At 35.5% G+C, this 17,570-nt stretch overlaps 1 protein-coding gene across 1 annotated transcript; it reads right to left on the reverse strand.

Annotated features, from left to right (window-relative positions):
• Positions 1–372: 372 nt before the first annotated feature.
• On the reverse strand, positions 373–13,094 carry LOC147394306 (uncharacterized). Its single transcript, XM_086453435.1, has 5 exons — positions 12,329–13,094; positions 11,773–11,925; positions 4,780–4,878; positions 4,492–4,647; positions 373–3,645 (listed from the first exon to the last, which is right to left on the reverse strand). The coding sequence occupies exons 1-5, from the start codon at positions 12,890–12,892 to the stop codon at positions 3,511–3,513; spliced, it is 1,107 nt and encodes a 368-aa protein (XP_086309561.1). The 5' UTR covers positions 12,893–13,094; the 3' UTR covers positions 373–3,510.
• Positions 13,095–17,570: the final 4,476 nt, after the last annotated feature.

The raw sequence follows: 17,570 nt of genomic DNA on the forward strand, positions 1-17,570 counted from the left end.
AGAGAATGATGATGGGTTAGGGTATAAGGGATATGGGTTGTGATGTGAATGGTTGATTGTGTTAGAGAAGGTGAGGTGGGTAGGTTAGGGAAGGGTATGGGCTGAAATGATTTTTGGATAGCTATGATGTGGGTAGATGTATGTTAGAGAAAAGTGATAGAGGTTGATGGTTAAATGAAGGAGGTGAGAGGAGATGATGACATGTGTCATTTTTTATGATAAAAGGGTGATTAGTTAATGTGGGTTGTGGTTAATGGGTTATGGGTTGTGGATTGGAGGTGGACTGGATATCGGTAAGAGTTTGTGGGCTTTAATGTATTGGGCTTGAGTTGTGAAAGGTTTGGGGATTGGGTAGGGTGGTTTTAGGAATGAGTTTTTGAGGGTGGGTAGGTTTTAGGATTTAAGTGATATGGGATTGAATTTACGTTAGGGGTAAGGTGAGAAATTAATTTTGGAAAGTTGAAGGTTTTGTGGGCTTTGAATAGGCTTAGGGTTTTTTTTTTGGATTCGAAGGTGGAGCGATGGAGTGGTGGAAGGTAATGGGTATCCCAAGTCTCATTTTACATTTTTTTTTTATTTTTTTAGGAATTTTTGGAATCATTGAATTGATCAAAATGCCACGTGTTGGCAAATAGGGCTTTTTAGGCCCGTTGGCGACTTTTATTGAAATTCGGTATTTTGGATATCGAGAGTGGTACAGTGAAGGTGGAGGTACACCAAATATTTTTGGGTGCGCCCACTAGGCCCTTAGGGGTTCTTAGGATCCTCCAAATTAATCAAAATGTCATGTTTCGATAATTCGGGCCTTTGAGGCCCGTTAGCAAGTTTGTTGAAAAATCAATGTTTTTGGGTCCTTTTGAGTGGGAGCCCGTTCAAATTGGGGTGTCTATAGTGTCAAGTAAGAAAGATAAAATCACGAAGATTAGGAAAGAGATAGGGAATTGGAAGAAATCGGGAGATAGCCTCTCACAAGCTTTTATCTTTTCACAAATTCTATGTTCATCATTAGGAATCCATTACGGATTGTCAAATCGAGCAAATGCAAAAATGGAGTGTCTACAGACACCTTTTTATCCTTTTATCAGCCTTGCTCTCCCCAATTTTCCTTTTATCTTGCCTTAGTATGACGTGCATAACGACAGCCCTCCTATAGGTTGTTGGTATTGCCTCTACCCTTCTCGATAATGTCGATCTGGTCTATCCATATCCAATATTTCTTTCCACATATAATCCTTGAGCTGGCCTTGCTCAGCCAATTTTTGCAAAAATCTCCTTAGAACTTGATATTTGTTGGTCCTATGAGCTCGGACTTTGTGATAGGCTCAATGGCCTTCATCCTATTGAATTTCAGCCTAGAAGAGTAGTCTATGCCACTCAAAGTAGGGCTTATTGACGATGAGGGGTAAGATCTCGCTCGGAGGTATGGAGAAGTACATCCCATCTTTCTTCTGTCCCCTAACATACTAAGGTTGCATTTTCCTCTTCTTCTAGGGTTGTGGTTGTTGATGCTGCTTACCATTCAGTGTCACCTTTCCCGTCCGAGTTGTTGTCGTAGTGGTTACAACTTCAGTGTCACCCTTCTCGTCCGAGTTTCTTGATCTAGAACTACCTTCTATGTTCCGATCAGCTTCATCCTCAACCCTAGGTGGTGGTTGATCTTGTCTTTCTTTCTGTTGAATCTTCATTTGTTGGTTCAATGTCCAGTTTTATTCAGCCAACTCATGCATCTTCCATTGCATCTCCTCTTGAAGTTTCATCTCATTTATCTAATACATCAAAACAGATTCCATAATAGGGACAACAGGAGGAGGACGGAGAGCATTGGCTTCTGTAAAACAACTAGATCTCACCATTATTTCCTCTGAAATCAATATATTGGTATCTCATGAACGGTGCCAATTTGTAGAAGTAGTGGATTCAAGTCTCACCTCAAGTTGCTATGCTCTACTGCTCTGAAGAAGTGCTTCTCGTTCCTCCGTGGCGACACTAGTATGGTACCTGCTAACAATCCTCTGACGATCAAGTTAGAGTTGAAGAAAGGAGTTACCAGCATTAGCTCGAATCTCCCAAGAGTCTAAAAGATCCTTATCTCTAGGTTATCCCTTCAATATATAGGATCTCCCTAGGATCAAGGTTTCCCCTTTCTTTATCATGCTCCAAGATTCTTGGGATTTCTACTAGAATATTGGAGCTTGATACACATGGTATGAGATCATGTGAACATTTTGATTTAGTATGCCTCATCAGTTGGGCAGGTCTCTATCTATGTACTGCTCTGCTACTTGGCAGAATTTAATTACTGGCTTGCTCTGGGTACCACTGGTCCTCTATAGTTATTGTTCTACTCTTTAGTTCATGCATTCATCGAGATACGCATAAGAGCCTAATACTAATTTTACCTTCTACAAATATCATGTCATGTTCGAATTCGAATGCAAGTTCATCGAGGAGCATGGTTTTAAATCTCATTGGAGATCGAGGCGTCTCATCCGATACGTCTCGATATCGTCCACCAACGAGACGGATAGACAAGTCGAATGTATCAAACGAGATTTAAAACCAAAGTTCATTTTCTCATCATTGAACAAGACAACTCAAACATATCAGAAAACTCGTCCGAGACGACTCGATCTCATTCATGGATGAGACAACTCGGTCTCGTTCATTTACGAGATGAGACAAGACAAGACGTGAAAATGAGTTTTAAAAACATGGAGAGGTCGCAAACTGGGTTGGTATAAACAGAAGGGGGATAGAAAGGCATGTTTAGAAGCTGAAAAGGTGGGGCTTACCGTTAAGAGTGAGGATTTGTTTGATACACTTTCTATAGCGTGGAGTTTGCATGGAGGCTGACTTTTAGGATAAAGTCGGGCAGTTGAATGCAATACTTAGCAAAGACTTGATGTATGAGTATGAACGAATGTAGCCCTCAAAGAAGTTTTAATAGAAGAGGGGCCATTTATAGCTCCAGCTTACCAATCATAAAAATAAAATAGTATGGAAATTTAAAAAACTAGAAAAATAAGGATTTTTTCTTAGGTTGATCTGCAATTATTCGGTCCCTAACTAATTTAATAGGACATACAATCATGTTATAAAATTTTCTTTTAATTAGATTGTGACGCATAAAGATTGAATGACATTCTTGAACTCAACCATCCAACTACAAATACACAAGATTTTTCTTAATCTCACCATCCGCTCCGTGCAAATAATAAAACCAAGATATAAACAAATTAATTAATTAATTAATTGAAGATGATTTCATCTTAAAATGACAGTGAAGAATATGATGATTTCACCCAACTCCAACCAAAATGGAATTTAATGGCAAGATCGAACATAAGAGTAGCAACAAACAACCAATTGAAAAAGCCCAAGATTTTTCTAATAAGCATATGAAAAAGAATCGAATCTTGCTTATTTTTCAGTCATCGATATCTATACAGAAAGTAATGAAAGTGAACAGAGAGAGATTGCAGCCAAACAAAAGCAAAGAATCTGCCAACCTCAGTATTGAGCCGCAACAGCTACCTTGCAGACAGGGCAAGCATTCTTTTGCAGAAGCCACTGCTTTACGCAATAAACGTGATAGCTATGCCCACAATCCAGCTTCCCTAAATCATCATCTGCTTCATATTCTTCCTGTTCAATAGTGCATGAAAGATATCCACGTCAATAACATATTATAGAGGGCTGATATTGGCACCCTAACTTTTACTTATTACATCACAATTTCTTAAATTATTTCTCACCCCTCAATTAAAGATTAAAAACACACTATTCAACCAGTATTAAGGTTTGGCTCAAATTAAAATCTCAAACTTACAAAATATTATAACACTTGTTCAAACAATTTTACCAGTTGTTTACAATTATGATTAGGCTCATATATGTTGAGTGTATATGTTCAAACCATTATTAAGCCTTGTGACCCTCTTATATATTCATAGCTCTCCCCTTCCCCTTCTGCAACAGATCAGTCCTTTGGAGTAGTTGGTTAGTAAGATGGTATCAGAGCGCAGGTTCACATAGGTCACGGGTTCAAATCTTTCCACCCTTATGGGTGAGGGGGAGTGTATTTTCCTCCTCTCAGGTGAGTTATAACCCAGTTAAGCCCCGTGACCCTCTGATATTCATAGTTCTCCCCTTCTCTAACAGATCGGTTTTTTGGAGTAGTTTGTTTTTTAACAATATAAAATCCTAAACTTAAAAAAATAGAACTCTATAAAAATAAAAATAAAAAATAAAAAAAAACTAGAGAACTTCTATTGGCACCCCAACTTTTACTTATTATCAACCATTCACTTTTCTTCTTTATTTTTAATTGGGGTGTAGTAAGTAAAAGTTTGGGTGCCAATAGCAGCTCAGATATTTTACATAGGCAGCAAACAGCACTATTGGTGCTTTTGGTGTGTCGGTTAGGTTCTTCTCAAGAGACGTAAGGGAAAAGAAGGAAAGAAGAAAAAAAGGGAAGAATGATAGACCCACCTGACAAATGCTACATTTCCACTCGATCTCGGTGAGGAAATTTGATGACAAATTATCTGAAACTGCGGGTTTAGTTTTCCTGAGACAGCGGAGTATCTCCTCTTCTCTTAATCCTGTGTTTACGTAACCGATTCTATCACCCAGTTCAAGCAATTCCTGTTTTAACCACCAGAATAGCGAGAATTTTAGTAATGAAAAGATATAAGTGATTGGTATGTATCGTTGTACATAAAACATAATTATAACACAGATGACAGGAACTTCACAAATACGGAGAAAACTGCATACCTCGTATGTCATATTATCTACGTTGAGACGCCAATCCCTGTATCGGTCGTGTCCATCTGATCTTCCTCCCAAGATCAGGCTACTTTGGAACATCATGATCTGCCCACAATGCAACACAGAATACAGCCATATTATAACTGCTTTTTTTCTTTTTTGTAATGTTTTTTGTATCTGTTTTTGAGTATTTGTTCGTTCTTCGTCTGCCCAAATCATGATCTGCTTTTTTACACCAGCACCTCAATGGAGTGTAAGGTCTCAAAATATATTTATAACTTATAGGTAATGTTGCTTGTTAAATGATGATTCCATGAGGGATATAACCTTGTTAAGTCATTTCTTATCATCAATCATCTATGCCTTAACCCAAGTATTGGGGTTGGCAATAAGAATATTTTTTTTTTGGCATTTAACTCAATCCTTTTTTCTTTTCTTTTTTGATAAGTGAAAGGAATTTACTAAACCAAGTCCTCCCAACAACGAACTAGGGAGGCACACAAAAACCCTAAACAAAGACAAGAAAAAGGACCACAAGACATTGCACAATGAAGGAGGACATGATTCACTCATTTACCATCCTCACATAGTCCAATGTGAGAATCCTACCTCTAACACCCGTCCAAATAAAGAAAACCACCTTAGAAGAGACAAACGGACCCCACAGCCCCTTTACATGAAAGTGCTCGGAAAGAGTGGTCAAAGACTCAAAGCCTGGCAGAATGAACGAACTGAAAACTGGCCCTTCTTGTCAAGCAACCAAAGTCTCATATCATCTGAATTTTCTTGATTTCCATCAAGATAAGAATTTTCAGAAACTAGCCACTCTTGATTGCACACCTCCGACTCCAAGGCCACCATTAACTCAGCAACCGACTCCAACTCCCAGTCATTGAAAGGTCTCCTGAAGCCCAAATCCAACCCTCGACCACTACGTGAAGGGAAAAGAAAATTGCTAATAGGAGCGCCTTTCTTTAGAAAAACGAAGAACAAGCATAGAAAACGATCCTTTAAGCACAAAGAACCACACCAAAGATCCTCCCAGAATTGAACCGTTTACCTCTCCCAACTTTGAACGTTAACTTGCCTAGGAACAAAGGAAAGACTTTTAAAATTCCCCTCCAAATTCCACAACCATACAGCCCACGGTTTGGCCATTGTCACAACCAAAAGAGTTTTCCCCGAACTTGTGGATCACCCTCCATAAACTAAAGCATTCATACCCAAACCTCCATAGCCATTTCCCCAACAGAGCCTAATTCATTTGTCTCAGATTTCGGATCCCCAACACTTTGTTCTTCTTTGGTATACAAATGTACTTCCAACTCACCAAATGGAATTTCATGTTTCCTTCTCTATCGTGCCACAAGAAATCCCTGAAAATTTTATTTAATCTAGCCTCCACACTAGCCGGCATCTAAAAGAGCGATAGGAAATGCATCGGGATGCTAAACAAAGTAACTCGGAATCCTCCATCCACGAAACTGACTTAGAAGACTTAGAATACAAATCCAGTGAGGAATAACTCATGCTCGGATTAGGCTCCATGTGTCTTCTGAAACCTCCACTAACCTAAAGAAATTTTCTGTACCTTACGTACTCTGCCGCCTTAGCCAACAGAGAACCCATGTGCCTATTAACAATAGTCCAATGCCACATGCCAGAGGACTCGCAATGCAATCCATGTGGCTCCAAATTAAATTTCGAATTTGAAGGCTTGCTAAGCATGTCATCATCAACCACATGTTCCCTTACTCCCGTAGCAACCTTACTAACCCCCTCCTCCACAAGTACAGGGTGTTTTACGAAGAACTAGATGCTCGAGAGCTGTTCTAATAGCCGTGAGGAACTCAGCGACTATTGAGAAGACAACTCTCTGTCTACCTCCAACCCTAGAAAATAAGAGAATCCCCACCCTCCCCAAACACACAAAACGAAAACCTCTTGGAATATTCCACTTGCAGAAACCCACTGTTAACCTAGTTGTCTTCAAATCTTCCTGCCACAAGGTCTTGGGATCCACCTCCAAAAGGACTCCCAAACGGTCCCCCAAGGCCTTAAACACTTTACCCTCCCAAAGGTGAAAAGGTAGCCCCACCACATGACTCTAGGACCCACTTTCCTTCCAATTTGAGTCCAAACCATTTATGAGAACAAACCAAGGCATGACGCTGAGAAGAGAGTTGCCCACCTCCAGCTGTTGAAGAAGACAAATGGCTTCCGACTAACGACTCTTGTGTGACTCACGACTGACGTGGATGCTCACGTGCCTAAGACCTTATCCGCCCTCATTACAGTAACTATTAAGATAATTTCAAGTATAACAAGATTCAAAGTCTCATTTGAAAAATAAAAATAAAAAGGAAAAAACAAAACACAAGTATAATAAAGACTTACACTACTCAGTTTGTCAAACGTTTTTGATAAACCAAACCAAAACAAAATCCAACAAATAATTTAAGCTCCAAAACATTTAATTATTAATACAATTATTTCTTCTAAATGTTTTCCAACTACTCCATGGGGAAAAGCCTACAACAACCAACCCCCAAGGTGAGAAGCTCACCTTTGTTATACCTAATTCAAAGCTAAAAATTAAGCTCAAATTCAGCATTTATGATTAATGAAACCTTTCTCACATTCTTTTAAAGGTTTTCTTGTTTACATGGAAAATCAAATTCTATGGATTTCCAATTCCTTAGGGAAAATAGGAACCATGGAAAAATTGATTCCATTGTTTAATTGCAGAAGAAGGGGCCAGAGAGAGGGGGGGGGGGGGGGGGTTGGTTCCGACAACGACTGTGGAAGAGGAGGAGGAAAGGAGGGAGAGAGAGATGATGACGACAACAAAGGGCGGAGGTGGAGGGAGAAGGAAGAAGGATAAGGAGGACGAGGCGAATGAGAAGGAAGAGAAATGGATTTAGGGTTTGATTTCATTTTCTCACAGGGATAGATAGGAAAATGAAATCCAACCCTTTCTGAATTCTAGATGTTTGGTAATCCATTTTTCATGCAAAAAACCAATCAAACACATGGAAAATAAAAAACATGATCAAACACACCTTAAAACTCCAAATTACAACACCCATCAAGGCTTTTATTGAAAGGAAATACATTATAAAGGTTCTAAAATTAAAAACGACCTTTACCCCTCCATTTAAACTGGTAAAGAACTATTCCGGGCAAAGAAAAAGAAACCAAGAAGCAGAAGGAAGAATGAATTTAGGGTTGGATTTCATTTTCCCACGGGGAAAGATAGGAAAATGGAGTGGACCCTTTTAGATGTTTGGTGATCCATTTTCCATGCAAAAAACCAATTAAACACATGGAAAATGTGATTTTTCATGAAAAACAAAAATCATGATCAAACACACCCTAAAACTCCAAACTAGAAATCCCATCAGGGCTCTCTTAAAAGGAAAAACATTATAAAGATTCTAAAATTAAAAACTAATTTACCCCTCTATTCAAATTGGCAAAGAAAGAGAAACTAGCCATTATTAGGTAAACTAGAACATAAGTAACCAACATTGAATAGAATTTAAATGAGCACCGTATGTGCTACATGCTCAATAATGAGAAATGTGGGGGATTTTTCAAATCTCCCACTCCTCAAGATTTGTGTAGCAATTGATTCTTTGTTCCTCAAACTCTGTGTCACCATAAATATATACTACAATCATCTTCCCTGTTGAGCCTTCTTTTCTGATTGTCTTCTCCATCATTCTATACTTGAAAAGACACTAATATGATGCCGGCTAAAGAGCCTTGGATGATAAAGTTGGTACTTGATGAAAATTGCAAAGCAAGAAAAAGAAAATAAAAACATTAGAGTTTTGTGTGGCTTGTGCATTGGGTTTACATAGGAGAAGCCTCCCTATTTATAGAATAGACTCTTTAATGGGTTTAGTAAACTCTGTTATAACTACTCACCCATGTTATCTAGCATATAAGGTAATAAGAGCCCATGATGTTTTGATGATAATGAATCACTCCTCATGGTTCTATAACCTACATGAGGAATAGCCTTGTGAAATCCCAAAATAATAATAATTATTATTATTATACATTTTAATAAAGGTTAAAATTTAGTGTCGAAAAAAAAAAATATGAAGTCTTGATATAAGAATTAACGGCATTTTTGGGTTTTTACATTACAATTAATTGGCGATGGCATGGGTATGTAAATAACGATAGCTTTTAAAGTAATTGGCTAAGTAAGGATATGAGAGATTTTAAGAGATGTATGTACGTAAGAGATATGGGAGATTCTTGGGGAGAATTCTAAGTTGACTAAAACACTTATTACTTAAGTTAACCTTGGATTAAAAATCTAGGACTTAAAACTTTGAGAGAGAAAAAATAGGGTCTTTCATTCGTACGAAACAAGAAGAAAAATACGATATTTTTCTTGGAGAAGAAGTCTCCATAAGTTCAATTAGTCACAAACTAGGTCAAAAAAATGAGATTTTCAAAATCTTTTTTTCTTTTCTTTTGGAAAACTTTAGCTAAAGTTGGAGCTTCGATTTGGGGAAAGAAGAACTATAAGAAATACAAATTTACGATTTAAACTTTACCTTAGGAAGTTCAATTGGAGAAAGGAAAGATCAGAAAATCAAGAATGCGTAGAAAACAAAGAAGTAATCGGACTTCATTAGCAGATTCCAACATTGATAAAGGCAAATTCTCACGACACATCTATTTATATATACATAATAAATAAAAATTAAGTATATAGCATAATTATATTTCTTATGTGCCTATTGATAAATAATGTGAGATATAAATGCCTAGTAGATTTTGGTAATAAATCTTTAATTATCGTGATAATGTTTATGTCGAAACTGCATGGAATGTTCTTTTAGAAGATGAATGTGAAATTGCATAATCATTAACAAGTTTTGGAATGATGAACTGAGCAAGTCCGGACTTAGGTCCTTGAGTAAAAGACCCGAAAGGCCCTCGAGGAAGGTTTCGTGTTTTGGAACAAAGAGTTTGATTGAGCTGTTGGGAAAATTGGTAACGATAGTTATGGCCAAGCCGATAGGAAAATTAGTCATCATTGCATGCATGAATTGTCTTGGAATGACTTGTTTACTTAATAATAACATGATCATATATTTCTTTTTATTTGTATGTATGTATGGATAGATGTTAGTGTAGCATTGACTTTCCTACAAGCTTTAGCATGCCGACTCTGTCGGAAAAACTTTTCAGATAATGAGCATTGAGATCAGAATTGGACAATGGAAATACATAATAATCAGCGGATATAGTTTATTTGTTTATTAGTTAGTTATTTTAGTCTTTTTAGCATTCAAATTTAGAACAATTTTATTTTATTTAGTTATATTTGGTATGAATGTAATAAGCACCCAACAAGTACTATTATACTTGACGTTTTCATTGAGTTCTAGGATGATACTCTCTTTTTGATAAGCATTAACTTCTATTTGTTTTATTTCTTTTTCTCAAATATTTAGTTGATATTATTCAATGGTTTTTTATTCCTTTCATACCCTTAAATTAGGATCTTGAATCGGGTCATAGATCGGATCAAGGTACGAAAATTTTAGGATGTGATAGGCCTTACATGTATACATGTTCTAACTCAGTGACTGCTCAGTCAAGTTATGTAGTTGCAACTCTTTTGGATACCATATTTTTCCTTGGTGATGGAACTTGTGCTAATTGAGTAGTCTTGTCTTGTATTCTTACTACTTAAGTAGCTTTGTATGATTATGCCTCTTTAGTTATCGAGTAGATCAATCTACTGTAATTGGCTATAATAAAGTAGAGTTGGCTTGCAGAGCCAAACCTATAGTGAAATCAATTGGATGGTCGGCCAAGGGGGTTGAACTTCAATGAGAAAGGGATAGGGGGGTTGGCCTCGTCGGACAATGAGGCCAAACCTCATAGAGTAATTGATAGGAGGGTCGGCCAATGTGACCGAACCTCATTGAGTTATTGATAGGAGGGTCAGCTAATGAGGTTGAACCTCATAGGGCAATTGATAAGGGGGTCGGCTAATGAGGTTGAACCTCATTGAGTAATTGATAGGAGGATCGGCCAATGTGGCCAAACCTCATTGAGTAATTAGGAGTGTCGGCCTAGGGGGCTGAACCACCTTGAGAGAACACATAGAGGGTCAGCCAAGGAGATCGAACCACCTTGATTGAATACATAGAGGGTTCGGCCAGGGAGGTTGAACCACCTTGATCGAATACATAGAGACCAAAAAGGCCGGACCTCCTTGAGGAATTAATAGAGGGGTCGGCCATGGAGGTCGAACCACCTAGAGGGATTTGTGGACACAAATAGAGAGAGGTTAGCATTGGAAGCCGAACCACCTTGTGGGATTAAGGAGAGGGATCGACCGTGGAGGCTAAACCACCATGTGTTTTCGAATCAGGTTAGAGTGGATCTGATTGCCTTGAGTTAGTAACTTTGCTAATCCATGGGAAGCAAATATTTTTGGTTCCTACAAGAAAGATAGTAATTAGGAGTAATATTTCCATGAAAGAGTAACTCAAAGGGGATGACCATGAAGAGTGATCGAATCTTGTTTGAAATGATCGGTCCTCCAACATATGAAATTACTCTTATACGATCATACTAAATGCCTCTAGAGGGTGTTCACTTGCAGTAATTTGTCTATGTGGCCATGGTCACAGAGCTATATGTGGATCAAGCCAATTCTTTCAAAACTGTGTTTCTTTGGGTCTGCATTCTCCAAACTTACGTCTCAACATCCAATCTTATTGCAACCAGAACCACCCTCAAACTCTAAAAGAGGGCCCCATACATGTACCAAAGCCATTTATCTGCCTAACAAAACCTTAAGAACCCCAAACAATATCTAACAATTACTTGCAAACACATAAAAGAACTGGGTGATGGAATTTATATTGGATCAATCTGAGTAAGAAGAAACTATCACAGTTTTGGTGAGTAAAGTGTGTGATCCCCCAAAAGAGGAACCCATTAAAATGCACTCACCTCCGCAAGCCCCACAGGAGAATGATGTCGAAAATGACGATGATGCCTAGCTCCAAATACATCAGATCCAGAGCGCATCGTTTCAAAGGCAGGTGGAGAGTCCAAAACAGTTATGTGTTCAAAGTTCGCAGTCCGTCTTGCAACACAAGATCGCTGTCAAGGCAATCCAAGACCAAGAAAAGCATCTAAGAAGTTTATCCTCAAACAAGCAAACATACAAACATACAAACATAATAGTACTAAAGAATTCAACAAATTCACTGAAAACTGGAAACAAAAGAAGCATTATATTCACAAAATAATAAGTAAAAGAAAAGGCAAGAACTTCCCAGATTCATAGAAATTAAATGAGAAGCTAAAGAAGAAACCAATTTACAAGTATTCTTTAAAAGAAAAATTACCCAATCACTATAATCAACAAAAAATGAAAACCCATGTTCCATATTATGAGGAAAAACAAAAACTATGAAGAAAAAATTAGACAAGATCAAATGTGGGTAAAAAGAAAAACCCACATTGGTTCTTTAGAGAATAGAGAAAGATCCAAGAAAACTACCTCTTTATGATTCACCCTCTCTCCTCCATCAATTCTCCCTCTCCCCTGTACTGGCCTCCTCGAAACAACACAATCAACCGAAGCGGCAGCATCGGAAGCAAAAGCAATCCCAGGCGCACACCAAACATCAGGAACAACAACAACAGGCGTTGGATTATTAGTCATCGTTTGTTGGTTGTTGTTGTTCTTCTTCTTCTTCTTGTGTGGATTCCTCTGTTTCTTTTTTCTCACTTTCTTAGCTTGCCAATCTGCAGAAGACCTAATAATCGAAGGTGCAGATACCTGAGATGATGTGGCACATCCAAGGCCTCTGAATGTAGCAGAACTGAAGTTCTTCTTTTTGTTTTTCAAAGCTGAAGAAGAATCATTGGAACCATTATTGTTATTGGTGAAAGTGGAAAGAAATAGGGATGAAATGGTAGGTTTACAACGAGTGGATTGAAGGAGAGGAGAGTTTTGTGGGTTTGGATCTGAAGGTGTAATTGATTGATTTCTGGGTCTCCTGAATCTAATATGCTCTGTTGTTGTTGTTGCTGCTGTTGGTTCCTCTGCAACAGCAGCCATGGATGAACAAGAGAGAAGAGAACAAAGAATAGTAATTGTGGAAGTAAAGGCGATTCTAGAGTTTTGATTTGTGTAGAATTTGTTGTCTTCTTGATGAGTTCTATTGAGAGGTTCTTTTGATGTCTTTTTGTTGGGCACTGTGTTCTTCTTTTTGTCTGAGTTAGATTTGTGGGTGGCAAGCAAAGTGATGAGTTTTTCTTTCCTTCTTTTTTTGTTTTATTAATTCTTTTCTTAGTTTTAAAGTTTTATAAACTTTAACCTTGCTTAAGTAACTAACATCAAGATTAGAAAATTGTATTTTTCTGAAATTTTAATACAACCCTTAGATTCAGAACTAATTAACAGGATACCCCCTGAAAGTTTCATAATTACCACCCCCAACGTACGACCCCCACTCTAATCAAACAGAAAGTTCATTGAGATCCTTTTTATTTTATTTTAAAGGCTAACAAGTTAAAGGCAAACCCAGAACAACTACACCCTCAAGAAAGGAAAATTTCTATGATTTTAATCAATGATAGAATCGAAATTACAATGAAGAACGTCACTATTTATTTCAAAACATTATATAGAATCTTGGGAAGATGTAAGATAATCCATCGTTTGGTTAGTTTTCCTGAAAACATGATTGAAGATGTACTTGTGAAAACTAAGAAGGAGTTTTCTAATGAAAATAACTAAGTGCATAATACTTCATGAAATACTCCATCGATCATTAAGGATATTGACAATCGTTAATGAGTTTGCTTGAACCTGGATGTTAAGGCAACATTTTACGATACGCAACTTGAACCTTTCAAGGATAATTTCTATTTCATGATAAAGGATTGAAACTGGATTTACACAAGTACCAATTACCATTCCTTCATGATCTCGAATAATTGTTCCAAATTCACCAAAGTGTCCAAGAATGAGCCATCAATGTTGAGTATCCATATGCTTATATTTGGCTCGTTGAAATCCACTATTTTAATGATTAATCTTGACAATTTGAATCATTTTATCTCATCTATTTATGTTCAACCATTAAGATTGTTGACCGTAAAAATTGTAAAAAGTCGATCTCAATGATTATCAAATCAAATTAACAATTTAAATCCTCAGTCTCAACCAAACCATTAAAGGGGACGAAGCACATTAACAAAGGTGTTATTATCAAACTATATGAGAGTTTATTAAGTAATTTTTTATAAGAAAACGACTCAAATTGACTGAACACGGTCAACATCTAACAAGATACCCAATAGAAAAGGCTATTAAGTAATTTTTTATAATAAAACAATTCAAATTGACTGAACGCAGTCAACATCTAACAAAATACCCAATAGAAAAGGCTCATAACGCCACCATTTGCATCCCTTCTGGTTATTTAAAACGAAATTTTTTATAAATAGAATTTCAATGTATTAAGGGAATTATGATCTTAAAAAAAGGTGATTGGTCACTTTTTGTCAGTTCAGATCAAATTGATGTCCAACCACTAAGAAATTTATAAAATATAGACTTGATTATATCAAGTTATTTTAAGTTTGAACCCTATCTGATAGGTTGTGTATTACATTTTCTTTGGTAAAAAAATTAATATTTTGGTTTTTACGACAACACCACTCTATTCAATTTATTTAATATAAAATACAACTGAGTTATAATAGTTGTTTCACATAAATCTTTGTGCGGGATCTACTTGATTATTTTTTTTCTTTTTTATTCTTTAATTTTATTTGCGCCCCTCTAGTTCTTTTATCTCTTTCAATTTATTTTATTAGTTTTCATCTTTTATCTTTTTAATCTCAAATTTTTTTAATAATATTTTTCTAATTTTTTTTTTATATCTTTAATCCTCCTATCAAGTTATTATTTTGCACGATCTACTTCATTTCTTTTACATTTCACCTCTATATTTTTATTATATTTTCTTTTTTACCTCTTTAAACCTAATTTTTTTAATACTATCCAAGTTCATTTAAATTTGATCCAAACCCACTAATTTTGTGTCGTTTTCAAATTGTATAAAAATTGTAATCACCTGCTCTGACTTTATTTTTCTACTTTTACCCACTTAATCCGAAAGAGGATGCTCGTGCCCTAGGCATAGATGAACTATAGTATATCTATCTATATATATATATAAAGAACATATTAGATATAAATATGCGTAATTTTATAGGTTTTGAAAACATTATTAGATTGGAAAATTGTTGATCGAAAATCAATTTGTTTAATATCAAATCAAATTCTTATTAGACCAGCTAATTATTGGAATCCAAATATTTGATCTAGACCCTTAATTGTCTAATCCAAGCTCGTCGTATTTGTGATTTTATTGAATACCTCTAGCTCACTTGAACCTTATCAACAATTCAAAGTAAAATAAGAATTTGTTATCAAGTTAACGTAGATTTAGTTTGAATTTATCATTTTAGAATTCAATCAATAAATAAATAAAAATATGGTCTAAATTTTTTTAAGAAATTAAATGTTGGCTCATGTAAAATTGCAATCCCATTTTTTTTTCATTTTGTTTGATATTCTTTTTCAAGTCTATGTATAACTACATTCTTAATTTTTGCATCTGATCTGGCGCAGCTACCATTTGATGTTGCATTTTTTTATTTTTTTATTTTTGTTCACTTGATTTCGCTCATTCTTCCTCATCTCTCCTGTGTACGACTACATTCTTAATTTGAGGTATTATATATAATTTTAGTTATTGAGATGTTTTAAAAATATATATATATAAGTATATATATTGAGTAAATCAAAAGAGTAAAAGTAAAAGCCACAATGTACGCAAATGGATGACACACAATTGTTGGCCCACCCCTAAATATATTTCTTTTATTCTAAGTTTTGTTTTATTTATTTGTCGCCGAGCAAAAAAGTTTTAGATTTCTATAAGTCAAGAGTGAGACAACACACCTAGAGAAAAAACAAAAAAACGTGAGACAACATAACCAGCTGGATTAGACTTAATATATTAAAAAGCACATCATACAATGTATTTATGCGTTTAGCCATCCCATCATCCTATTAATGTGTACTTTTTTTTTACTTTTAATTTTTTTTTTTTTTTTTTAACAATGATTCCCGAACTCCCCCGACGACATACTCTCCAATACTCTTCCAATGTGACATGTGTTAGAATCATATATTTTTTTCCTCAGGATAGATAACTACACATATTTATGTGATGTGCAATTGTGTTTCCTGAGAAAATGATTCTCGCACATGTCACATTAGAAGAGTATAGAGGAGTATGATAGAGGGGGGAGTCAAAAAATAATAACTTATTTTTTTCTTATATGTTTCCTTCTTTTGGCTCTTTTTATAATGAAATGTATTTGATCTTAAAATTAAACAGATCCCACTGAGAGAAAATAAGATGGACATGTGAATCAAATCCTGTTTTGAGTTTAGTTGATTCAATTTAATCATGTATTGAAAAACTTGACTGACCTCTTAAAGGAGGCAATGTGAAATTAGAGACAAAAAATAATAAGAGGATCAAGTTCCAAGATACGTTGAATTCAATATTGTCTTTGAAATCAGCTTATCTTTTTTGAATGGATTGTTGACAAACAAGTTTAGTGAATATAATTGTGTTATTACTCATAGTTTTTGCACTAACATTAAGAAATACAAATACTAAGATTGCCTGTCCAATCAAGAAAAGAATAATAGTATATTCAAGTTTAAAAATGTCAGAGAAATCTCAGTTTTTTAAATGAGTTCTAAAATTTATTTTTATAGAGGTCAAGGAGGCTTCCAAAATAGTCACTATCATTGTTGATTTAATAGTCACGATATAAAATTCGAAAAATAGTAGTTTGCCTTGTCAACCTCCCCATGATCCAAATTATTTGATTTTCATCAAAGAACTATTTATGTCAATGGATTACTTCATTCCAAAACTTGAGATAAGATATCACTTAGATGACCATTAGATTTAATTTGCTAGTCTAAGAGAAAGAAAGGGAAACAACATTTTGGTAGGACACTGTGGACACCCCATTTTTGCACTCGCCTGATTAATCAACTCGTCAACCCGATCACAATGATTCTCAATGATGGATGTTTATTCCATTGCTTTATTTTGTTACCAAAAATGTTTCAGAAATCCGGATGAAGTATCTCAAACTTACAAAACTGTAGAAACCACGCTACGCTAGGAAAATATAACCCCAGAAGCTTAGAAATCATCATTTTTCAAACAAAAAGAAGCTTCACGATAAAAATCACTAAAAAATTATCAAATTATAAAAATACCCCTAACCTTAAAATATCACTAGAGCCTACGTTATGCCTAGGAAAATCCATTCAAACACATAAAATAACAAATAAAAATCAAATAAATTATTTCGCCAATTTTCACAGAATTCGACAAAATTATGAAAATGCCCCTCATAAAGTTCACGATCATTTCACACAAAAAAAAACTTCATAAATGACACAAACCAATATTTCCATTGAATTCCTTATAAAAAATCGATTCTAAAACATCTTAGAACATTAAAAATCGACTTAAAATGCGAAAAGCCCTCTCCGAGGGTAAAACGGTAATTTCATAATTTTCATAATTAAAATTTTTTGAAATTAATAAATAAAATACTAAATAATTAAAGTGAAACATTAGAAAAATTAATTTAAAAATTTAAACTAAAAAAATCAATCAATCAGA

Source organism: Akebia trifoliata, chromosome 9, assembly GCF_017979445.1.
Source record: "Akebia trifoliata isolate Shusen 1 chromosome 9, ASM1797944v1, whole genome shotgun sequence".
NCBI lineage: Eukaryota > Viridiplantae > Streptophyta > Magnoliopsida > Ranunculales > Lardizabalaceae > Akebia > Akebia trifoliata.

Excerpts from the sequence above, each read along its gene's own strand:
- LOC147394306 (XM_086453435.1), bottom strand. The coding sequence starts at position 12,892 with ATGGCTGCTGTTGCAGAGGAACCAACAGCAGCAACAACAACAACAGAG. Across the intron at positions 4,648-4,779 it reads TAGATAATATGACATACGAG|GAATTGCTTGAACTGGGTGA; the intron begins GTATGCAGTTTT and ends TGGTTAAAACAG. Across the intron at positions 3,646-4,491 it reads GGAAATGTAGCATTTGTCAG|GAAGAATATGAAGCAGATGA; the intron begins GTGGGTCTATCA and ends ACTATTGAACAG.